Source organism: Oryx dammah, unplaced genomic scaffold, assembly GCF_014754425.2.
Source record: "Oryx dammah isolate SB20612 unplaced genomic scaffold, SCBI_Odam_1.1 HiC_scaffold_2, whole genome shotgun sequence".
NCBI lineage: Eukaryota > Metazoa > Chordata > Mammalia > Artiodactyla > Bovidae > Oryx > Oryx dammah.
In genome coordinates this window covers 91,240,354-91,266,289 of record NW_024070186.1, presented here as the reverse complement: position 1 = coordinate 91,266,289, position 25,936 = coordinate 91,240,354, and the positions used below count along the sequence as shown (strand labels likewise).

Below are 25,936 nucleotides of genomic sequence, written 5' to 3'. Positions count from 1 at the left end.
CACCCTGCTGAACTTCCTCTAGGATTTTCATCAGGAAATAAAGTTTTTATGTACTCTCCCTCTTCTAAGGCTTCAACTACCATCATTGATATGATGACCTACTGTATCTTGTCTCCTGGGCTTCCCTGGCAGCTCAGATGGTAAAGAATTTGACTGCAATGCAGGAGACAAGAGCTCAATCCCTGGGTTGGGAAGATCCCCTGAGGAGGAAATGGCAACCCCACTCCAGTAATCTTGCCTGGAAAATTCTATGGACAGAAGAGCCTGGTGGGCTGCAGCCCATGGGGTCGCAAAGAGTTAGACATGACTGAGTGACTGACATACACATATCTATCTCCTAGCTCTCCCCTCTTCCCTAAGTTCCAAACACATACAACTGACCACGTCCTGGTATCTCATCTTTGGTTATCTCTGGAGCAACTCAAATTTGACTCTTGGATCTCAGAACATGCAGGGCTGTCTGTGTGTGCTGCACCTTTGCACTTGCTATTTCTTCTAGCCCCCACCCCTTCTAAGTTAGTCAATTTCAACTTCTCTCTTAAGACTGAGCACAGGAAGAGTTTCCCTGGTGACTTAGATGCTAAAGAACCAGCTTGCAGTGTGGGAGACCTGGGTTTGATCCCTGGGTTGGGAAAATTCTCTGGAAAAGGGAATGGCTACCCTTGCCAGTATTCTTGCCTGGAGAATCCCATACATATTTCTCAATTGCAGATTAAATAATAAGGAATTATTTCCTAGAGGAAGTGTTAGGACTTCTGCTGGTCAAGGGCTGATTGTGAGCCTCAAAGTAACTGAATAGATTAAACATATCTAACTGGTGGGCTGGAGACTGTCCAGGAAACTGCAGTGACAGGAAGGTGTGTGAGAGTAGAGACTGGCAAACAGTCACAGGGAGAAATGTGTCTGTCCATAGTGGAGGACAGCCCTTATAAGGTCTATAGATTCCCAAGACAATATATGAACTGAACAAGACAAGAGATGGACAATTAGACTGTCATCTATTTTCTTTGTCATCCCCCAGCCCCGGCCATGCTTACAGCAAAGCCTTGAACACAGTAGCTTGGACCAGGGCCTCTCTAAGTTAGTGTTAACTCTGACTCTCTGGAATTTTCAGAAGCTTCCATGAATTGTGGCTGAAGAAACCACAGCAAACTGGCCAGATAGTTTCTTACCTTCAACTCAGTCATTTTCCTTCTGCTGCAGGTGTGATGATTTCGGGAAACCCAGGCCCAAATGCTTCTGCTTCTCCTGCAAACCACCCTCTGGATGTTACTCCACTTCTTCACTGCGCTCACTGGCCAGCAGGTCACTCAGATCAGTCACAGGCATTTCCTAACTGGGCTACGCTAGGGAGAAAGTCCAGCATGCTTGTTCCCAAACTGCTTTCCTAACTGCGTTGGGTTTTTATTAAACCTGGGCTGTTTCTAAAGAGTTTGCAGAGGCCTGTCTCTTCTTCACCCGAGATAAAGGTTGATCAATTATTTGTTTCAGGTAAAGGAAGGAGGCTCATCACTAAAGGCAGAGAGTTTAAAGCTCTCTGTGAGAGGAACTGTGGCAGTTAGTGCTTGGTGTATGAGGCAAAGGCTTCTCCACTCAGTCCTGACTGAGGCCAGGAAGGAACACGGCGGAGTGTTCGCTCTCTGAGAGCAGTGAGGAAACGAGCTGTGCCCTGACACAGGTGTTTTCACATAGCTGCCCGAAACATGGACTGGGTCTGGACAGCTCTCCACAGTTGCCTCCCAGGGATGAGCTGGGTGAACAGTTCAGAGCGAAGCACTCCAGTTAAAGCCAATTTAGATGTTTACTGTTGTTCCACTTATTTTCTCAAATGTATTTAGTGTTCTTATAAATTCCTTAAGAATTTTATTTCCTTATGCTTGTATCCCTCTGACTTCCCTGGTGGCTCAGAAGGTAAAGCGTCTGTCTACAATGCAGGAGACCCGGGTTCGATCCCTGCGTTGGGAAGGTCCCTTGGAGAAGGAGATGGCAATCCATTCCAGTAGAATTGCCTGGAAAATCCCATGGACAGAGGAGCCTGGTAGACTATAGTCCATGGGGTCACAAAGAGTCGGACACAACTGAATGACTTCACGTTCATGTATCCCTCTAACAAGAGACCCAAGGGTTATTTTCCAGCCACTTTTCCATGACTCCCTTGTCCTTCATCTTGGCTACTCTCCTTAGCCATGGTCAGGTATCAACTTCATGGCTAATGGCATTCAAGAAGGAAGAAACCATATATTGAGTGCTTGTCGTGCCAGACTTTCCCACAGACATTACCTCATTTAATTGCACAAAAACAATCTTGTAAACCAGGCTTTATTATCGTAAACTCAAGTGCAGCAGACCAGGCAGAACATGTAAATGGGTAAGCTAGGCTAAGTAAGTTTTAAAGATATATAAATGAAGTTCCAATTTTTAAACCCTGGCAACTTACATAAGTGAATGGATGGATGAATGAATGAAGTCACTGTAACAGACTGTACAAAATGCCCACATTTCCTTTCATCCTTGCATACGTGCTCCTTTGCAATGTGACTTTGCTGCTCCTCCCAACATGAGATGGAGTCTTTAACTTATCTCCTTGAATCTTACTTTGGCTAATAGCAAACACAACACAAGCAGAGGTTTGAAAAATGCTTGTGCTTTAGGATTTTCCCATTTCTTGCTACTTGAGACCACCATGCAGGCTAGCCTCCTTGAGTGAGATACCATCTGGACAAAGAGAATGAGATACCACCTGGATAAAATAACTTTTGGGTCTCTTATTAGAGAGATACAGGCATAAGGAAATAAGATTCTTAAAGAATTTATACCATGTTGCCTTTGTTGAGTTGTCCAGGCACTCAACAGCCAGCACTAGTTGCCAGATGTGTGAATGAAGCAATGTGGCTGCCAGATGACTGCAGACACATATGTGATCCTAGGTGAGACCAGCAGGAGAACCACCAGCTAAACCCAGCCCAAATTATGGACACAGAATTGTGAGTAAGTAGAATGATGTATTTTATGCCAGTAAAGTTTTGGGGTGTCTTGTTAAGCAGTGATAGGTAACTGATACAATTATGTCAAAAAAGCATGCATATAGGTGTGAGTGACTATGGGCTGCCAGTTTGACATCTTCTGCTTTAGATAAATGGGTCTAAGCATCTTCCAGAGGTCCCCAGGCTCCAGCATACTGCAGTAACAGCAGAATAATTTGTGTCTGAGGTGTTAGTGCAGGAAGACCAGCCCAAAGGTGCCATGTTGATAGAAACAAGTGACAGGTTGGAAGCACACTGTGTGGATTGATGCCTGCAGACCAGGGAACTTATAGCACATCTCAGCATATGTCAGCACAGACAGCTAACATTGTGGTATTACATAAGCTTCCCTGGAATTTATATGCAAACCTGGGAGAAAGGGTGTAAACCCCAGCTTTACTGAGGCTAGGTTTTTTATTATTCCTGCAGTATGCAGACTCAAAATCAGAAGTGAATTCAGGAAAAATATTTCTTGCATATCTGAGTTTATGAGTACATTGGCTCTTGAACTGCTATTGATCCTGGAAGCCAGAGTTTGGTGATTAGGGGGAAAAACGGATGGGAACCAATACGAGACAAAGGAAAAGCTTTACTGCTTCGATTTTCCATAAACTTCATGTGCTCTTTCTGAATCAGCTTTAAAGGCAGATTTAAGAGGTGTTTCAGTTCTTTCCTAAGATGTGAGAGATTTCTGAAAGAGTAAGAAAGTGATAAGAGATCCTTGATAGGATGAAAATTATTTTAGGGGCCTGAAAATATTTAAAATTGAATAAACCTATCAATTTCCTATTTAGGGGTTTTTCCCAAGTGGGTTCACTTTATTTCCTGTCTTCTGTTTTTGTAAAAACAACTTAATAAAACAAGTATTTGCTTTGCACCACCATGTGCCAGGTACTGTGCCATATGCACACAGGAGAAATGAGAACACATATAACACAGAAACACATAGCTTTGATTCTATGTCTGATGGCTTCCTATTTTAATCTATAATCACATATTTACTTCACAACTATTGGGGACCTGCTAAATGCCAGGCCCTGTGAGGTGTGGGGGATACAGAGATAAGCCTGGTCCTCTAGGAGGGTGCACACTGGAGAAGACTGACCAGTAAATGGGCCATTACAATGGGTGCCTGGACTCTTCCTGTGACAAGGAAGAAGAGTCCATGGTGTTATGGGAGGGATTAGGGACTGCAGAGCTCTGACTAGCAGGGCAGGGAAGGCTTCCTGATAGCTGAGCCAAGTCACATACAGTAAGGGATGGATCAAGGGAGGACTGTGTACAAAGAGAAGTGCAGCACATTCAAAGACCTATTTTTACTGCACTGATGGAATAGAGTGGAGTCTAGTGAGGGAAGTCTTTCAGAAAGGAGAGTTTGGGCAGATATTTAAAGCAAGGGAAAGAGGCAGGGTGATTAACATTCAAAGACACCCAGTAGAAGAAGCAGGTTGTGTGTAAGGTACACACTGTACTGGGTAAGGCAATCATATACTGGACCAGAGAAGAATCACAGTATCCAAGTGGTGAGCAATAATAAAGATGCTAAAAACCAGGCAGAGGGAGAGGGATCCAGTGAATGGATATGGGGAACAGGTGAAGTGAAGAATTTGAAAAGGACCAGGAATTGGAGACCCCAGATATAGGCCACCTCTGGATTCTGGCACAAGATAGGTTTACTCTCTGAAGAGGCTCTGGACTCACACACACCAGGGAGTGGGGAGAAGAACCAAAACCAAGTGTAGTGATGATGAAATCTCACTTTCCTTCTCTGACTGCACTTCCAGAATGCTACCAGCAAGTGTCTTACCCTCTAGACAGGACCCTGGAGGATTCTTCTCTAGGACAGTGTTACATGAATATTATATATTTTGATAGATACTTATTAAATAAAAGACAAAGTCTTTCTAGAAATACTTTTTAATGAGGTGACTGGCTCCCTCCCACCTTAATTTATATATTCATGAATTAATAATTCTTATTTCTAGAAAGACACAGGATTCCACATCTTTTAATCCTAGTTCTTGCCTTTACAGACATAAATGTTGAGAAAACTTGTTTGCATAAATAAGTGGTTATGAATGGAAGGGATTTTTTTATATCACTGAAATTCCTTCTGAAGTAAACACCAAAAACACACACTGATCTACTATTAAATATTATTTTAATGACTTATCAGTTAACAACTCAGCTAGGTTAATTTTATTGCAAGCAAATAATTGGAAACCTGATTTGGATCAGCTTTGTTACCCAGCTACTGGAATCACTGCTGTAACTGTCACCTTTTCACTTGGAGGTGCTTTGTCCAACTCATTTACTCAGAAAGGGTTAGGAAAATAAAAATGTTAATTATATATACTTTGCCTGTATAATTATTTTTGATAAAAATGTTACTTCCATATTTTGATAGATTTCTTTCATGGTAAGAAGCCTTGACATGAAACAAAGTGGCATATAGCCATGGATGTTTCTTATGAAAGCTCTTTGCTTTGTCCTCGGGAGCTATTTCTTAAGGGCCGTGCATTTTTTTTTTTTTTTTGTAATTGTAAGGAGTGGAACAGACACAATCTTTAAATAAAACTAGTATTTAGAAATGCCTTTTTGTTGGCATCCTGAAGGTATTTACACCTGGGGCAATAAGCCATATTTCTATTGCACTACTAGGGAGATGCTCCTTTTCTGTAGTGGGAAAAGGGCAATCGTGAATGTAGAGGTGAGAAGTAAGAACCAGCATTGAGCTGCTTCACAAGCACTGTTAATAAAGATACATTTATGTGGGAATTAGTGATCTGGAAAATGATTCCCTTAAACTATCTGTGCCTTTGTACCTTTTGGAAGAGATACATGCACACATCCCAGGTGGAAGACCACTGATCCACACCAAGTAAGTGGAAAACATTGCATCCAGGAAGCTGGGGATTGTCACAGGGTAATAAGGACGATTGGCATGTCTAGAGAGCAGTCACTCCAGAGTGCAGTTAGAGCAGTGGTCCCCAACCTTTTTGGCACCAGGGACCAGTATTGTGGGACACAATTTTTTCCATGAATGAGGCAGGGGGAATGGCTTTGGGATGATCCAAGAGCATTACATTTATTGTACACTTCATTTCTATTATTATTACATCGGCTCCACTTCAGATGATCAGGCTTCAGAAGATCCTAGAGGTTGGGGACCCCTGAATTAGAGGATGGAGGACATCAGAACCGATGTTGCCAAGTAGAAAATGAAACTGATAGATTAGCTGATCTATTTGATGGTACTGAGCAAGATTTTAGATCTTTGTTGAAGTTTAGGGGTTTCATTCTTCACCTTGACTTATTGATGACCCTAGTAAAGCTTAGTGGTTAGCCAGCTGAGAAAACAAATATGGTATAAGAGAGGGGCTATGTATAAGATGACATTTTATTTATTTCTATTTTATTAGAAATAGATATACTCAGAGGGTAGAAAGTGCTAGTAATAAAAATGGGTAGTAGTACATCAAAGATAAATATCTCCTGTTTTGTGCATAGAGGAGGTGACAATCAGGTTACGATTGCTGTGGTGTATATAGTCTTGAGAGGGAGGCATGGCTCAGCTCATTACGGGGTGATCGTGCAGAGGAACCCAAACATGGACTTTGATGAACTCTGCAAAACTGGTGCCATTAGAGTCTACAATCCATGTATTCCTTACTTTTTTAGATACGAATTTGTTCTTTTCAAAGGCTGGATTCTGAACTACCTGCATTAAAATCACCTAGTTTGCCTGTTAAAAATACAAAATCCTAGCCCTACGTCATATAATAGGGTTGGCCAAAAAGTTCATTCTTTTTTTCCCCTAAGACTTTATGGGAAAAACCAAAGAGACTTTTTGGCCAACTCAATACATAGAATTGTGTGAAGGGGGCAGAAGAAATTTCAGAGTCTTTGCATTTTAAATAAACACTTCAGAGGAATTTCATGAATTTTTGAGTTTGAAAGTCATTTCTTTGAGTTCTTAAATGAAGGTGCTAATTGTAACTCAAAGTTGGATCTCTTTCCTACTCTATGGAGCAGCCCTGGTAGGCTCCAACTCTCAATTCTGCATCAGGCCAACATACTGGGAAATACGTGAGGTCCAGGGTTCTCCCAGGACTAGGCTTCCTGCAACCCTTTCTCTCCTACCACAGTAATTTAAACTCAGTTTTGGGGTTAGGGAGAACTGAATTTTTTATTTCCTTCTCCTCCTTCCCCCAAAGGGTATCCTCCTTTGAATTTTAACAGATATTAAATCAATGCAGACATCCTGTTAGACCTTCAAAGTTCTTAAAACAGTTGCTACCTGTGCTTTAAACCAGCATTTAGAAGATACCCATACAAGGCCCTACCTGGGCTGGGTGCTAAAGAACACACTATTGAAATGAAGACTCAAAACCTCTGATCATAGAGGCAGGTTAGGAACTCTTTACCTCAGTCTGATGGCCCAGCCCAGTACATCAGTTCTATTAAGTCCATTTTCAGAATGGACAGAAAAACAGCAGTGTCAAGGCACCTGGATTATATCAAAGATGCCTCAAGTGCAGGGACTTCTGAGAACCTGAATAAAGCTGATATGGATTAACCCCTTTGGGAGCAGCTCTTTCCTTAGAGCACTAAAGTAGAAAGACCAACTCATATCCTTAGCTGGGTTGCAAACCAAGCAACCTGAGGGACAGATGAGTAGACAAATATTTTCATATCTGGTTGCCTCCACAGTGAGTAAGAACACTGGCTAGACATCTGAATCACAACAGGGGAAAACAAAACACTTTCTCTATTGCTAGCAATCTGTTCCATCAAGAAAGCAAGAAAATCGAAGATTTAATTAACACTTCTAAGGAAGTATTTGGTATTTACACTTATTACCTAAAAGCAATTTTTATGACCAGGTCTCAGGAAGTCTTGGCAAAAATTATGCTTCAAAAGATTCTTTTTGAAGAACTCTGGCTAATAACATTCATTTTGGCAAACAACCTTATTTTGCTGCTACTAATACTGCAAAAAACTTCCTGTAGAGTATTAAAAGTTATTTTTCCTTAGAAAACTATAATTTAGGAGTCAAGCCTGAGAACAAGAAGAAATGGAGTGGAGTACTGTTAATTTTTCAAAGTTGATCCTGAAGCCATCAGGGATGGGTTATTTTTCAATAAGGGAGAAAATACAGAAATTGGAATAGATCTTTTTCTTAATTAAGGGGAAGAAAGAGGAAGAAAGGGCTATTGATTTATTGTTTAAAAAAGGAACACAGAGAACTTCAGTTGGTTTCCGTCTTTGTGTATGCATTTGGTTTCTACTTCCTAACTGCACAGCCTTTGTCACAGCATACTTGTGCCAAATTCCACATACAGATCCTGATTTACATAGCTCTCCTCCATGTCAAAAAAGAAATCAGGGCTAACTCTTGTGGGGGAGGATGTGAAGAAAGACTGGAGAATATTCTAGCTGATGAAAAGTGCTTTAAAATCCTTTCTCAAATCCCCAAAACTGCCTTACTAAAAGCACTCTCTAACACTGTGATTTTGATATCCATTTTCAGCACACCTTGACTTCCAGAGTACGGAACAGAAAGAGAATTTAGTGTTTTTTTCCTAGTTTTAAAATGAGAAGCTGAAACTTTGTATTTACTATTATTATACTTTAATATGGAACAAAATCAGGAGTGTGGAGTCTTACAGCAAAGCCAGAGAGATAATATGTGTGAAAAGGTGTTGTTGAATAAGGCAGCAAATTACAGTTTCTATAAAACAGGTTTATATATTAATAAAGAACTGGGGCAAAGGGAATTATACAAGCAAAAAAGATGGGTAAAAAAAGTAACGATGAACAGTTATGCATATACACACACACACCACCCCCAAAAACTTTAGATTATGAAATCCAAGAATCCTAGTCCATAATTCATGTAAATGTGTTGCTGTGGAAGTTATTTTTACTTCTCTCCATAAATGCATTGTTAACACAAAGAATAATATTCATAGTTTATGGACTATAGTTAAGGGACATTTTAGGAGTTGACTTTTCCTTCAAAAATAAAAATAAAAACTGAAGAGGTTGTAAATCCCTCTTGCTGCTCGTGTGCAGGTCTTAGATTTCACCCTGCCTGTTTTCAAACAGAAAAAAAGAGGGTGCAGACAGCTGTAAAAAAAGAGTGAAGGATTTAGTGAGCTGTCAATTTCTTGCAGAATTCTTCTTTACTGGTACTGCTGTTCTCTGTGTATTATTAACCTATTTATATTTAACTCCAGCTATTAGTCTGCCTCTTCCAGCCACTGAGCCATTTGCAAAGGAGAAGAGAGAGAGACAATTGCTATTATTAGGCATCCTTGTGTGTGTGATGGAGGTGGAGACAATTAAATAACACCATTTTGCTTCTTTGAAAATGACAGAGATTGTTTTGAGTGGACAACTCAGGGCTGATTAACATAACCTTTCCCCTCAGAAGGTAAAACAATGGAGATACATTTCTGAAGTACTTAATTAAGCCTTCAGCAATGAGTGTGGGAAAATTACAGACCCATAACAATCCTCCAGTTCTAGGCAAGAGTAAATGTTCTCTGCAGCATTCTGTCACTGCTCATTTACTGCATCATTTTGACATCTCATATTTCCACAAGGTTTTTATATAATCTATAAACAGGGAAAGAAAGGTGAAAAATAGAATGAGGACCAAGTCTGGACTTCCCACGCTGTTACTTCCTTTCAGTTTTCCATTAAAGAGTGAGGCTGAAGGGTGGCATTTTTAAGATGATTTCATTAAAAGGCTGAGACATTAATAATCGACACAGGAAGAAGAAAGCTGTGAAAAACTGCCACTGCTTGCTCACTCTTCCAAAGGATGAGTGTTATTCAGTCATAATGTAAGCTCTTTAACGTTCCTCCCCCAAACCTTTTTCGATCAGGAAAGCCTGGAATCTGTAGGCAAGAAAGATAATCATGTTAGGACTCAAAACAGGCAGAGTTCAAATGCTAATAGCCTTTAAAATGTTTTCCTTATTTTTTGTTTCTGGCTGTTGTTCTTTAAAGAACTATCTTTTTGAGGTTTTACTCAGAAAACCACAACAGATTAAATAATAAAAATAAACTCTACTAAAATGAAAAACATTTGCTGAGCAATTGGTGAGTGTCATCTAAATCAGACAGGATGAAGGTGAAACTCACAATATTCACCTGCTGGACTTTCATATGAATTATTTGCCTTGTGATAGACTATGGATATGTACCTTTGCTGTCTCAAGCAAATTATTTCCTATTATTTTATAATGTAACTTTATCTCTGGATTCTTCTTGTTTCTAAGACCCTTATTTTCCCTTGATCTGAGTTTTTTCTTCTGTATTTAAGAAGACAGAAGAAAGTCAGTTGGTTGGGCCTGCAAAGTACTGCCCCGTCACCCCAACTTCTTAAAAAAAACCTCAAAAATGAATTTGGAAGTTAATTTCAGAGCAATCAAACCTTTCCAGAAATTAAAGAAATCATTTTATCAAAAAAGATAGATACAGACCTGATTACCATCTCTTAAGAAGTATCTCTTCTCTATAACCTGTTAGAAACAAAGATATTAAGGGCTTAGCATGTATACCTTGAAAAAGCAGTAAGCGCACTGACCACTGATGGCACTAAAGGGTGTACATCCAAGTTAAGAGTCGTTTCAATAGCAACAGACATCTACTACACTGAGTTAAACCTGGTGCTAATGGGATCAGGATTGTGGAAGTATTTTTATAAAAACCTGTCTCTAGTTCCAAAAAGCGTTAATGATAGGTCAAAAGATAAATGAACAAACAAAAATGACTAAATAACAAGAGAAAATGACATGAGATCCCATGCAATTCCCAGTGTAAATCTGGAAATTTGGCTGCAAATTTGGTTCAAAACTCTCTAGCAGTCAGCCCCAAAAGGTACCAGACAGAATCCACAAGATAATTCACTCTGCTGTATTGCAGAAACCAACACAACAGTCTAAAGCAATATCCTCCAATTAAAAAATAAATTAAAAAAAAAAAGCAAAGCACTTTTGCTACTACAATAGCACAACTATTCTTTAAAGAGGTCTCTGTCTGTATAATGTAGTCAACTGCCATATCCCTCCAATAACCACAGTTGTAAATTCTGTAGGTCCTTAATGGAGACAGATGACACAATATCAAAATCGGTCAATTAATTTCTTATAGACTTAATTCGCACCCTTAATTCAGCAGTTTCAGAACTATATTTGGTCAGTGGGAGAAATAAGGCAAAATCCATCACTGAAAAGAAGCCTTCGTAACATACGCCTTAATATAATGAATTTAAGAGTACCACATGTCTATATGATGAATGCTTGAGAAACTGCAATGTCAACAGAGGCAGTATTATTTTCTTTACACAGAGCTGTTGTGATTAAGAAAAGTTCAGCAGATTAGAATACAGATTATTTGGAGATTAAGAGATTAGAGTCTAGAATTATGAAGCTAGGAATCTCTTCTGAATAAAGCAGAGTATCTTCTTCCAGGCCTGTACCAGCTTGCTCCCAGTGGCCTGACACTCATCTCACCTCGATTCTTTTTATCTTCAAGACTATGGCTCAGTTACTTTTAGCCACAAGAGATGCAGGGTAAGGTGGCATTCACTGGCCTCAAAGGCAGAAAAGCTGGTTCGTGATTAGTATACATCTAAAATTCTTGACCCCACAAAAACTATGACAGAACTGATTTCTCTTTCTTCTCTTCAGGGTAGGACAGGAAACTTCTATTACTCTAGAGTGGAGAGCAATTGCTATTAGTGAAGGGAGTGTGGAAGAGGATTAGATACCCTCTTGGAAAAGAAATCCTGTAAATTCTGGAAGATAAGATGCAGAGAAAACTGGGTGAAATTTAGCTGCCAGGGCCCTTGCTTTCAGCCAACCACTGCAATCTGGAGGTCTGGCCAACCTCTTAATCCACCTATCTTTTGTTGTGATTTAGGAAACCAAAAGAGGAGTTACTTTTCCCTTTTGCTCATAATTCCCTGCCCTCAACTTGTGTTATTATTCTCCTATCAAATCTTGCTCTCCTCTTAAAACCAACCAAATTCCCTCTAATCTCTTTCTTTTAAGTAAAACTTTGCCTGACAACTTGAATCACACTGGCCTATAATCCATTGTTTCTCTGGGATATAACTTATCACATTTTATTTTTTAAATTTTAAAATTAATACATGATTTAAGTGACTTCCCTGGAGGCTCAGAGGTTAAGACTCTGTGCTTCCACTGCAGGGGGCATGGGTTCAATCCCTGGTGGGGGAACTAAGATCCCACATACCATGAGGTATGGCCAGAAAGTAGGAAAAAAATTTTTTTAAGTAAAAAATAAAATTAATAAATTATTTAAATTTAAGACAATATCCTGTGGGATCTTTCCATGTCAGATACAGATCTATTCATATAAGATGTTGTTCCTAGGGGACACAGATGGTATATGTCGGTCACTCAGTTGTGTCTGACTCTTGATTCCATGGACTCTAGCCCACCAGGCTCCTTTGCCCACAGAATTCTCTAGTCAAGAATACTGGAGTGGGTAGCCATTCCCTTCTCCAGGGGATCTTCCCAACCCAGGCATTGGGCCTGGGTCTCTTGCACTGGCAGGTGGATTCTTTACTATCTGAGTCACCATGGTGGTCATGGATCTAAACCAAATAGGAGCTCATATGTTTTAACTGTGAAAACAATGTGGAAAGAAAATTTGGTTCCTTGCAGTGCTTCCTACCATTTTTTTTCAGTCATGGCACATTTAGAGAATACTAATATGTGTGTGTGACTTGGGGTAAATGGTAGAGCCAGCCCAGGGGCCTTGGCTGCTCTGAGAACTGAGGGGATCACCATTTCAGTACACCCGTACCTTTTCTGCCACACACCAGTTGGGAGTTTATGCCATGAAGCAAAAATTTCCCAGTGGTCTAATTTTAAACAGGGATGGGCTGTGGGGCCTATCTTATGTTGACCTATTGGACAAAAGAGCCAAATATTTAGATCTCTAAATAGCTAAAAGAAAAGACTCATAAAACAGAGCTATGAGGAGGGAAATTTTTTTCTTGGGAGATTTACTTAATATAATACAGAAATCAATCTTTTTTCAATAATAATATAGAAATACATCCTATTTCACTTTACTGCACAATGTCAACACTGGGTGAACAGTGTAACTTGTGCAATATTATATACAATGCAGACATATGGCCTTGTGAAGGAAAGACAAACAGTGCTCTAATTTACCAGTATGCTGAATCATTCTACATTTTCATTCCAGTTCAGGACAATAAGATGATGCTGGTAAGAGTCAATAACTGGAATGCAAAGGTTTCTGACAGGGAAAATTAGGGAATCAAGAAGATGACAGAGCCTTAAAAGTAACAGTAACATTTATGTGGGAGAATATTAGTAGCTGGGTGAACAAAATAACTCAGGACTTTAAGCAGAATCTCCTCAGTTTAGTGCATTTTATGGGGGCTTGAGAGTAGTGAATGAGTACAAAGAGAGCTAGAAAATATGGAAACATAAATTGTTTTAAGGAGGGAATTCGGTACCTTAAAAAAAAAAACTATTTGAATCTAGTAGGTTTCATCCTTCACTTAGAGAACACTGGTGATAGAATAAACATGTCAGCAGGCCTTGAGCAATTATACAAACAGATAAGAGAGATCAAAACAAGTATTATTCAAGCTGTGAGGTTCAGGATGAAGTAATAAAAAGACAAAGCATTCTGCAAAGAATTTAAACTCTCATAGTACATAAATTAAGCTTAAAAATAACTTAATTGAAGCCATTACCTTATCAAAAAACCTACTGAGCTTGACAGCATTGGAAGAACCTGCAGCTAAGTACCGTGGATTTGTGCAATCCTAGGAGATAAAACGTAAGATCCACAATTAAACGTTAGGAAACATAAGCTTTTTGTTAGTCATTACTATTCCTCTTGCACAGTTCTATAATAAAATATTAGCCATCATACTCTCAAGTAATTTTTCAAATTATGATACACAGAGCAAAAAGGAAAGTGCTAAAGGAAGATAAGGCCACTTACTCTTTGTTATTTAGGCAATTTTAGAGGACACTGAACCAATGTATTCATCATCAAATAACTTCATAAAGGAAGACAGGATTGGTAATGTCTTACTAACAACAAAACCAAGATACTACTTACGTGACTTACCTATATTTACCTTGAAAAGCAGAAACAGAGCTATCAAAAATAAATAACACTTCACTATTTAATACAAGTTATTTACCAGTACTCAACTAACTTAAGTAGTATGAAGTTCTCAGGAAAAGTAGGAAGCATGAAAATAGGAGTAAAGGAGTAACAGTTGCCAGGGGTTTCTCACTCACTGAATGCAAGGCACTACATCCTTGGCGGGCCACAATAGATATACTTGTGATAATAGTAAACAACAGATAATAAGTTTATTTTAAAATATCATTATTATTTTTAATAATAATTAAATAAGAAACAACAGATATTACTAGAATAAAAAGAGGAGAAAATAGGGCTCTGAAAAGACAAAATAATCTGAAATAGTATAATGATAGTACATTGCAATGATTAGTAAAGACCTTAAATGGTTTGCTATCCTTTTCCTGGAAATCCAATGTTGAATTGCCTTCACTTGTCAGTACTGACTTGCCACCTCAATAGACTGACTACTTCGATTTTTACCTCAAATGCCACTTAAGACCCAACCATGGGGATATGACACAGGCTTCTTTGCAAGGACAATATTTAATTTTTCAGTTATAAATCATCTGTGTTCCTTGGGACCTAATTATTTTTGGATTTATTCTGACTGTAATTTATTTGTAATTTATTCTGATAAATACCCACATGATTCCTTTCCAATATATTTTATAACAATCATCTATTTTACCAATATACAACATTTCAAAGCTCACATTTTAAATTTTGGCTAGAAGCTAAAATACATTTTCCAAAACCACAAAAGAAAAAAGAGACAACAATAACTTTTCAAAGATTGTACAGTAAAAGAAAAATCAGAGGTCTCAGAAGCCAGCAGGCTCTGAACCTGAGTATCTATCTCAGTATCTCTAGATTGTGTGACATTGGTTAGGTTACAAAACCTTTAAAGTTAAGCTTACTAATTGTGAAATGGGGATAGCAATACTCATCTCATAGGATTTTTGTGAAAATTAAAGGAGATAATGCATGCCCAGGACTTCCCTGGTGGCTCAAATGGTAAAGCGTCTGCCTACAATGCAGGAGACCCAGGTTTGATCCCTGGGTTGGGAAGATCCTCTGGAGAAGGAAATGGCAACCCACTCCAGTACTCTTGGCTGGAAAATCCCATGGACGGAGGAGCGTGGTAGACTACAGTCCATGGGATTGCAAAGAGTTGGACACGACTGAGCGACTTCACTTTCTTTCACTAACATAGCAGGTACTGAAATATTAGTTTCCTTCTTTCTTCATCCCAAGAAAATGCCATCAGATTGAATTTTTAGACACAAATGCACTTAACATAATAAAAGGTAATTCTATATACGGATTAAATAGACTGAAATATTGTGTAATCCGTTGTATTTGAAATAATGTTTGAACATTTATACAGTAGCTGGGGCACATAAAAGACAAACCTTAGACAAACCTCCACATAGAGCTAAAGTATTAAATACAAAAACTAAATCAAACATCAAACAAAAAACAAAACTTCTCCAAAACTTAATCCAACAATTTCAAGGTGATCAGGCTAGAGAAATCCTATAGTTTTAGGATGAGAATTTTAGATCTCAAAGAACTATAAACTATCTGCTATTGATCATAACTGAGGTCAAAGCCTGAAAACTAAAGCTCTAAATGCTTGCCTAAGCTTTAGAAAGAAATCTTAACTAGGGAAGATGCTTCAGAATGATCACTTTGAAGTAAACACGTAGCAGAGAAAAATTTGTGCTGGACACGATAAGCCTGGTGGTGATTTAGTTGCTAAGTCGTGTCCAACTCTTGCAACCATGGACTGTATCCTGCCAGGCTCCTCTGTCCATGGGATTCTCCAGGCAAGAGCACTGGAGTGGGTTGCCTTTTCCTTCTCCAGGGGATCTTCCCAACCCAGGAATCAAACCTCGGTCTCCTGCATTGCAGGCAGATTCTTTTCCAACTGAGCTATGAGGGAAGCCCACAACAAGCCTGGCAGGATTTAAAACAATAAGTTATCGCCTCCCTGTTTATAATTTAAACAATTTGCCTTTTCTCCCCAACACAAAATAGCTTTGATTCTATCTTTGGGGTATATAATTATGTTAATTCTTACTGTTTAATAATGTTAAGTAAATTCATATAGGAACCAAAGATGTTAGCATTAATACTGTTAAATCAGTTTTTACTTGAGACTTTATATATACTTGCTGAGTCTTTTTGACTACTATCTCTTTTTGAAAAGCTTATCTAATTTTCCTCATTTTTTTCTTCTCTGCATCCTCAAGACCCTCTTGTTGTTTCTTCTGTGCTCTTGAAAGTGTACGCTGATAGAAGGCTTTAAGTATGTTGTATGTGAACACTGCGGAGACCACGTGTGCCAAAGTACCACTATTTGAGTACCTTTACATCTTGTTAACAATTAAAGATGGCCCTGCCTTTGCAAGTATAATACGAAAAGCATATAGCTAGGTGATTGTCATAGAAACTCACAGGCATGGAAACAGATACATTCTAAAATACATTAAAAGTAATTGCTGGAACAAATTAAGCATATTCAATGGTAAATTTCCCTTTGGAAACCATGTTCAAAAAAAGTAACCTCAGCGCTTCTTCAAGAAGGACATTATGTATTCTATGTAATGGGAATTCTCTGGACTGTGATGGTCCAGTCCTCACTACCTGGGACATAATGCTGGCAGCTGAGGAAAAAAGGCACCTCCACTGCAAAGCAGATTGTAAAAAAAAACCAAAAACCGTGGACTGTCAGGCAGAAGCTAACTCAGTTATGGGGGCAGAGGTGGGCTTGAACCTAGTAGCGTTCACCAATGTTGAATCACAGAAAAAGGGCTCAGAATAACCTGAATCATTTGTTAACATTATAGAATCCAGGTCCTTCTGTCACACGTTATGAACAAAAAGCTCCAGTTGTAGGGCACTGATTCAAAAATTTTTTCAAATACTGTTGGTAATATGAATATGCAGTCAGGTTTGGGTACTTGGTGATCTAGATGATTTCTAACAACTCTTTCAGATCCAAGATTCTAAATGTTAGTTGAAGGATAATTAAGTGGAAAATAGGTTTAGTTGTAGAGCACAGGCTCTGGAGTTAGAGCACCTGGTTCCACCTGTGTAACCTTGGTTTAGTTACTCCTCTCTGCTTCTAGTCTTCATTTTAAAAATGGAGATATTTATAGTACCTATCTTCTAGGATTGATGTGACGATGATACATGTGAGACAATGTACATAAAGTACTAAAATAGTGTGCCTGGCACTAATAAGTGCTTAATAAATGTGAGCCACCACCAGCATGGCTGAAATACCAGTACACTGACATACTGTAGAAATCTTACTTGTGAACAGTGACATATAAACCATGACTGAAACTGCTGGCCAGGATCATTCCCTCAGCAATGCCAACTGGCTTATATGAGAACTTTCCTAGCCTTTTTAAAGTCTAGTTTTAATTGAGCTAAATATCTCAAGAAGGGACTCAATTCATGGTATATACATAAATATATATAAACTAATGCTTATGAAGCACTCCTAGTTTACAGTTTGTAATTTTCTCATTTATATGTCTGTTTCCCTTTTAAGGTAAACTCTCAAGTTTAAGAAGCTAAGAGGCTTTTCTAAAGCAAGAATAAACAATGCACAGTATCAGTGACCACTCTTTGTCTTCTTAGTTATTTTGATTTTGGTGTGATTTTTAAAGATCTTTTCAAGAAAAAGCCTGTGACTTACATTTGAACAAAGTCTGAACATTGCAACAGATCAGCACACAAGGAGGCTGTGCCCATCTCATAATTTGTATGGCTCCAGTCTTCACTACTGTTTGGATTAAAACCCAAATGCCTGATTCAAATATAAAGCTTCTTCTCTGACTATGTAATTTGTGAAGTCTTTGGTTTTGCCTTTTCCTGATAATAAAACAAGCATGCATTAGTGAAAATACACACCAAATTGATCTCTTCTGCATTGAAATCCTCTGCCAGGAAAGCGGTCCTAGTTAAAACTTCATGACGCTTGTTTTCATGAATCTGATCCAGTTTAGTCCCTATTACCAACAGTGGGATTTGGTTATCAGCAAACTGTTCCCGGTCATAATCCCTGTGATAAATAATAATGAAGAGGTGAACAGAATTTACCTTTTCTGATGCAGATGTGTAATATTTAAAGGTAACTAGCTTATACTATTTTACATATACTTCACTAACTCTTGCTCACCCATCACCTGTAAACCTACTTTTCTCCCAATTTCTTACACATGCCTGTTCATTTTTCAATCAGTCTTCACCATCTTTCAAGTTCCAACTATTAATTCAACTACTCAAAATTTGTCCCTGGGTCTTTACGGACTACTTGTATAAACTGAGAGCCCACCAGGTATATGAAAGTAGGTTGACTGACTTCTAAAACTCTGTCTTCTAAGGCTAACAGCTGAGGAATTTTTCTGAGGAGATATAGAGAGTAGATTCAACCCTCAGTGGATAGAAAACCCAGAAACCTAGCACGCAGTCAAGCCTTTTGGCAGAGGGGAATGCCAAGCTTCTGGGTACCTTCTGGAGTACACATAAGCTTTACATCCACCATACTTATTTCTGTCTGTGAATAGCAAAGAAAAATAGATCATTTCAGGAAAATAAGAAATAGGAATGCTGAGTCCAGAATAAATCAACCATAGCTGATGCTACCCTGGGGAAAGATGGATTCAACAAATGGAAAGGGAAAGAAACAGGAAACAGCTTAAATGTAAAACGAATAGTAAAAGGAAATAATTAAGGAACAAATAGTTGTCTGTCCTGACATGAGAGCCATGGAGTCACAGGACAGGCAGTAAGAATCACTTGGGGTTGGTGGCCTTGGGTCACTCTATTACTGAAAGGAACATAGAGCCCAATATGATTCAGTTAATATAAATTCTACTCACGTATGAGAAATAAAACAGATTTGGATTTCTGACATATTATAAGCTCAGTTTATAACAGTCAGCAAAATCTGGTTGCAACACCGTATGTTAGTAAATCAATATTGCATAACCCAACCAATACAAACCAGGTGAGCATAGCTTTTTCCTTCTTTTGGTATTATTTTTCTTTCTCTTTAAATAATCTAAATCTTGTGTGTATGTGTGTGCAAAATTACCAAATCTTTTTGCCCTTCACAATAATCTTACAGAGCCTCAATTACTGTTCAGCCTTGGAGCACAATTGTTTTGTACTATTTTACCTCCCATTTCATAAAAATATTATCATTCTAATTACTGCATCAAAACCAATAACAGTTTGAGTTCAAGGCTTTTGTTTCTTCTTACCAACATCAATGCTGACTTAGGAGACATGGTCCAAAACTGAAAATTGCTTTATTAGAGAATAAAGCTCTTAAAAAAAAAAAAGTATATGTTTATTTATTTGGTTGTACCAAGTCTTAGTTGCAGTGTGCAAATTCTTATTTGAGGCATGTGGGATCTAGTTCCCTGACCAGGGATTGAACCTCGGGTTCCCTGCATTGGGAGTGCGGTGTCTTAGACAGGGAAGTCCCGAGAATAAAGCTTTGAAAGGGTCCTCCTTTAGGACTTTTCCACCCCATACTCTAACTTTGGCTTACATACAAATTTTTGTATGTATTTTAACAAACATCATCTTTGACACATATATTTCTGTCACTTGCAGTCTTTCATAATCCCTTGCAAGTTAACATACATATGTTTATTGTATATATGTAACATAACATATATGTTACATGAAATATATATATACAAATATATACACACACAATCTGTTCTCTCATTTCTTTTTTTAGCTTTCCTTTTCGCTCATTTTCTTTCATTAAATCTTATATCCAATTTGAAATTTGGTCATGAAATCCTTTTTTCTTTTTAAATCATTAGGTAAAAAACAAATTAGGAATTTTATCATGAATGGATAAGGCTGATAACACCGTAACATCAAAAGAGACAGATAACCAGGTTTTCGTATTACATGTACAATGCCACTTTGGCAAAAACAAAAAACCTTGCATCTTTCAGATTACTGTATTTATCTACCATTTTGGAGAAGATAAGAATTCAGAAAAACAAATAATTTGGAATGAGACACTCAGATACAAAAGTCATCCTCAACTAAACCCTCACAACATTATAACTAATTCAAAGCGAATCACAGATCTAGAAGGAAACCAAAAACTAGAAAGCTTCTAAAAGAAACACAGATTAGGCAAACAGTTGTTATACATGATTCTCAAAACATAATACATAAAGGAAAAAAACAGAGAAACTAGACTTCATCAAAATGAAAAACTATTGTTTTGTGAGAGATACTGCTAAGAGAATGAAAAGACAAACTACAGACTGGGAGAAAATATTTGCAAATCAAACATCTTCCAAAATAGTTATTTTGGAAGGTACATTCTTGTGACTGCTATAGCATTTCAAACCAATTGTGAAGTAATCTGGGCTTACCCATTTGTTACCAAGACTCCAGTTGGCACCAAATCCCTATTTAGAGCTTCCAATGACCAACGGTACAAGTTTTGGGATGACTTCTTATTTGTCAAGTCATGCACTAAAATAATACCTAAAATAATCAGAGAAAATAATGTCAATATTTTAACATTTCCTCTTCATTTCACAAGTGACAAAGCATTAGATTCCTTAATGAATGCATTCTGGTATGACTAACAAACTCAGACATGATTATTTAAAGATTTCCTCTGTAAATTCTTGCAAATAATTAACTAAATTTTTTTCTTTGTCAGTTCTATAGCTACAAAAAAATTCTACAAGGGCTGACAAAAATTTCATTAAGCTTTTAGAATGTCTTTTCTTCCTTCATTAAACACTTAATGAGTGCCTACTCTGCCTGGTCCTAATTACAGAACTACTTCATCAATAAAAAGAATCAAAACTACTTTAAGTATATAGGAAATTATATTCATTCAAAAATATTATTTTTCTACACTATGCATCTGTCATAGACATCATACATATACCTATTATTTACAGTCATTAAAATATTTAATAATAAAAATTTATTTAAATGGTATTGACTTAATTTGATACAAATTCCTATTCTTTAGCTGACAAGATGTTTTCTTGTAGGTTACCTGGACCTAAACTTAAAAGTCTAATCATTCAGTTCTCTGAATTAATGCCTAGCTATGTAAGCTTGCTCAATCTATAAGAGGTTTAGTTAAAACACAGCAAAAGAAATATGCCACAAGGAGATAGGAAAAGATAGTTAAGAAGTATGAATAGTAGAAAATAGATGGACTTTCTAGAGATTGAGAAAAACTGTAAAATATAATGAGGTTGAGAAGTACAATTAAATAGAATCAGCTAAGATCCTAGATAGAAAGGCAAAGCAGGTAATTATGATATAATATATACAATAGAGGAAATGTTTTATGCCTAGTGAAATTTAGAGTATCATCTTGTGGTCGAGACTATATGTTTTTAAACAAACCCCAACTCTTTCAAAAGCAGAGACATTACTTTGCCGACTAAGGTCTGTCTAGTCAAGGCTATGGTTTTTCCTGTGGTCATGTATGGATGTGAGAGTTGGACTGTGAAGGAGGCTGAGCGCCAAAGAATTGATGCTTTTGAACTGTGGTGTTGGAGAAGACTCTTGAGAGTCCCTTGGACTGCAAGGAGATCCAATCAGTCCATTCTGAAGGATATCAGCCCTGGAATTTCTCTGGAAGGAATGATGCTAAAGCTGAAACTCCAGTACTTTGGCCACCTGATGTGAAGAGTTGACTCACTGGAAAAGACTGTGATGCTGGGAGGGTTGGGGGCAGGAGGAAAAGGGGACGACAGAGGATGAGATGGCTGGATGGCATCACTGACTTGATGGACGTGAGTCTGAGTGAACTCCGGGAGTTGGTGATGGACAGGGAGGCCTGGCGTGCTGCGATTCATGGGGTCGCAAAGAATCGGACACGACTGAGCGACTGAACTGAACTGAACTGAACTCTTTCCTATATTACCCAGATTCTACTGTGAAGAAAGAATGTGAAACTGATGTTTCTCCCATCTTCAAGATGTAAGATATGTAAATATGAAAAGAGAAGGACATGAGAGTTAGAATTATTTGGCTCCTCTAGGTTTTACAGACACTGTACAACTAAGGTGCTTGTGCAAGTTATAGCTGACTAGTTCCAGGTGGCTTAAGTTAAATCTGCATTTATCCTGGCATCTGGAACAAATAGAGATATGACACTGGTCCCCTGGTCCAATTGCATTCACTCTACCTTCCTCAATGAGGGGCTCTAATACGCATTAAGGAAACAAGGGCAGACTGAAAAAGGAATAAAGAGCTACTTTTTAAAATTATAGCTAATATTTATTCAGTATTTATGTACTACATATTGTGCTTTCTGTGTGTCATCTAATTTGATTTTCAGAACAGTTCAATGAAATAACAATTATTATCTTTATTTTACACATGTGGAAACAGGCTCAGAGAGGCTGGTAAGTGAGGCAGCCAGGATTTGAAATCAAGTAATCTGACAGTAAAAACTGGAGGAAAGCAGAATAAAGTCACTTCAGGGCAAAGGAATGGCAGATACTTTCTCCTCTCCTTATTTCCTAGGTATAAACACAAATATATGAGTGGGTTTGGCTGGGAGAGTGAAAAAAATTACAAAGCCCTAAATGAGTTATTAGATGTTTTGAGGATCTCTATTTATGGCTTTTGAGTTTTTAAGAGCACTGAGCACCCTTTTCCTTATGTCCCTTCTTTCATTTGGGCTGAGAGTCCATGCTTTGTAGACTATGAACTAGAAGGGACACAGTGAGGCCCACAGAAGTCAGGGTAACAGCTGATCAGAATATGTGCTAAAACTGAAAGCGAGAGACACTTTACAGGTCTCCTTTAGGGATTATCAGCCTCAACCATCACAGTGGGAAGAGGTAGGATATTGAGGGAAGAAAGTTATTGTTAAGAACAGACTGTGTATTTGAATGGAATGATCCTTATGCTCTGTTTCTTAGAAAACTAAGGATGGTAGATTGAGTAAAGAACTTTGAATGCTTCTAACAAGAGAAATGTTCCAGAGGTAGGCTCACAGAACTCAGAAACCAATTTTTCTCTTTTTTAAAAAAATTAAAGTATCACTGATTTACAATACTGTGTTAGTTTCAAATGCACAGCAAAGTGATTCAGATATATTTATACATATATATATATATATATATGAGATTCTTTTCCATTATAGGGTCATTACAAGATATTGAATATAGTTTTCTGTGCTATACAGTAGGACCTTATTATTTATTTTATACATAGCATTTGTATTGCTAATCCCAAACTCCTAATTTATCCCTCCCTACCTTTCTCTTCGGTAATCATAATTTTGTTTTCTGTGTCTGTGAATCCCTATTAAGATTGTTCTTAACAGGGATTATTTTTTAAGAAGCAGGAATGTATCTCAGTCTTACCTGTGAAACTAATACAGGGTATATGAAATTACTTCAATAATATTCAAGGAAGACACAAATCACTAATGGATAGTAGGTATAAAAATGATAACCAAATAAATATGGATTTAGATGGATTTCTTCAGTACTTACTAAGTTTACAACTCAGAATTCCATGAAGTTTCTAGGATTTGAACAGTCCTTAACTTTATTATTTATTTATAATTTTTATCCTAATTCTTTCTAAAAAAGATCAAACAGAAAAAGTGTCATTTATCCAAACTTCTCTTTGCCAAATCAGATCGATACCAATGTTGACAAGTCATTTGACCAATATAATAAACCAGGCCTCATTTCTTTCTCTCCTGCTCTTCAACATTAGTCACCTAACACTATACCTGTCTTATTTGTTTTTTCACTTATATACATTCTATTAATACATGCTATTATCATGTATTTTATCATGTATTATGATATCATATATTCATGTCACCATCTTTAACTCGGAGAAGGCAATGGCAACCCACTCCAGTACTCTTGCCTGGAAAATCCCATGGACCGAGGAGCCTGGTGGGCTGCAGTCCGTGGGGTCGCTATCTTTAACTATTTTGTTTCATTTATGAATATTTTGTTTCTTCAGTTAGATTGTGACACTTTCAGATAGAATTCTGAGTTAAATGTGACACAGGTCTGATACAACTAACACAACTCATCCTGTATTCTATAGTATGTATCCAGTGACAAGAGCCTTCTCTACTTTTTGTAGTATCTACAAAACCTTATGATATGGGAGATAAGATATTGAAAGAGGAATATAAGTAATGAAGATAGTAATGAATAATTACAATGCTTACCTATTATTGAATAAGATCTAAGTATAGTATAAATGAAGCCCAATTAATAAATAAGCATCTATCAGAAAGGAAGGGTAAGATGCTAAATCTGTTGGTATATCAATCAAAGAGAAGCTGAAATTATATTTCACAGTAAAAAAAAGAGATAAAAACTGAATTTAAAAAAGATTAAAAAAAAACAACTACAGGTAAATCACAGGTGCCAATAGTTTAGTTCCTTGACATAGAGTAGGCACTCTATGAACTGCAATCATGTCTTATTACACACTTCTATCTGGAAGTCTGCTCCAGGTATTTGTACATAACTGGATGAAATTTCTGCACCCCTGAAAACATCCTTAGGTAGCTTTTTTAATTACATAGGCCTCTCTCTAAGGAGCAGATGAAAGAATTCTCAGGATCTCTGTAACGACTCCTAATGGTATATACTCAGTTGACTAAAGCAACAGCAAGCACTCCCAGGGAATAGTGTTTTGAAAGTTCCATGTTTTATGTCGAGTACCTAAAACACAATTTTATGTCTCAATATTTAGTTTATGACAATAATGTAAACAGAGGCACTTAGACAAAGCAAATATCTAATGTTCTGAAATACATAGTCAGAATCTAGAAAATACAAACTGGGATGTGTTATGCAGATTTAAGAGCTGTGACTATACTATATCTTTCTTAAACTGAGTCCAGCATTCCACATCAGATGATCTGAGACCACTAAAATATGGTAAAAATAAAAAAAGCTTTACCATTTACAGAGTTGTAGAATACTGCTCTTGTGCTTTTCACACTGCTGGCACTGCCCACAGAGCCTCCAACATCCCATAATTCTATATAGTAGGTCTTCTCTTCTGGAGTTCCTTCTTTGTAGTCATGAACCTAACAAATCAATCCATCAGAATAATTATTATAGCCACTAAGAAAACTGGTAAGCCTCCTCATTCCAGCTTAAAGTACTGGACCTTTCCGTATCAGCAGCTTACCCTCTGACTTTGATTACCACCTCCCGTCTTTTCAGCTTCTCTACTACTCCAACTCTAATAATAATCTCTGACCCCAAAGGTTCTTACAGTTCATTGTTCATAACATCTTCCAAAGTTCTCCCTTCAACTTCCAAATCCTCACTTCCTTCCTAACAAAGCAAAAGTTCTACTATGTCATTTTTGTCACTCCTTCCCCACCCCACAACATAATATTCACCAAACATTTCAACTTTGATTATATCCACCTTTTCCTGTATTCCATGTCTGCAACTGAATATAATGTTCAGAAAAATATAAATTCAAGCTAACTGGATTCATTTTAAATTCCAGTCTACCTTTGAAGCTGTCCTTTAGTCAGTTCCATAGTTGATTTCTACTTTTCCTCTCCTAGATAACTATTTCACACTTACTCGTCTTTTTCAAATTTCCAATAACTCTCTCCTATCCTCAAGCACAGCTAATAAACTTGCTTCCCAAGACAGAAGCAATCAGAAAAGAATGTCTACAACCTG

The 25,936-nt window shown here is 37.6% G+C and overlaps 2 protein-coding genes across 2 annotated transcripts in view; both read right to left on the bottom strand.

The window, feature by feature from the left end:
* The window catches only part of HGD (homogentisate 1,2-dioxygenase), a 42,298-nt gene extending 41,003 nt beyond the window's left edge, over nucleotides 1–1,295 (bottom strand). The window contains exon 1 of the mRNA XM_040250901.1: nucleotides 1,173–1,295. Coding sequence (XP_040106835.1) covers nucleotides 1,173–1,187 — 15 coding nt within the window. The 5' untranslated portion in view covers nucleotides 1,188–1,295. The remainder of the gene's footprint in view (nucleotides 1–1,172) is intronic.
* A 7,458-nt stretch (nucleotides 1,296–8,753) lies between these two features.
* Nucleotides 8,754–25,936, bottom strand: part of RABL3 (RAB, member of RAS oncogene family like 3) — a 37,667-nt gene continuing 20,484 nt past the window's right edge. Inside the window, exons 3-8 of the mRNA XM_040250892.1 lie at nucleotides 25,191–25,320; nucleotides 20,636–20,750; nucleotides 18,135–18,285; nucleotides 13,801–13,872; nucleotides 10,520–10,558; nucleotides 8,754–9,932 (exon numbers count right to left, since the gene is read on the bottom strand). Of these exons, the coding sequence (XP_040106826.1) occupies nucleotides 9,867–9,932; nucleotides 10,520–10,558; nucleotides 13,801–13,872; nucleotides 18,135–18,285; nucleotides 20,636–20,750; nucleotides 25,191–25,320 (573 nt within the window). The 3' untranslated portion in view covers nucleotides 8,754–9,866. The remainder of the gene's footprint in view (nucleotides 9,933–10,519; nucleotides 10,559–13,800; nucleotides 13,873–18,134; nucleotides 18,286–20,635; nucleotides 20,751–25,190; nucleotides 25,321–25,936) is intronic.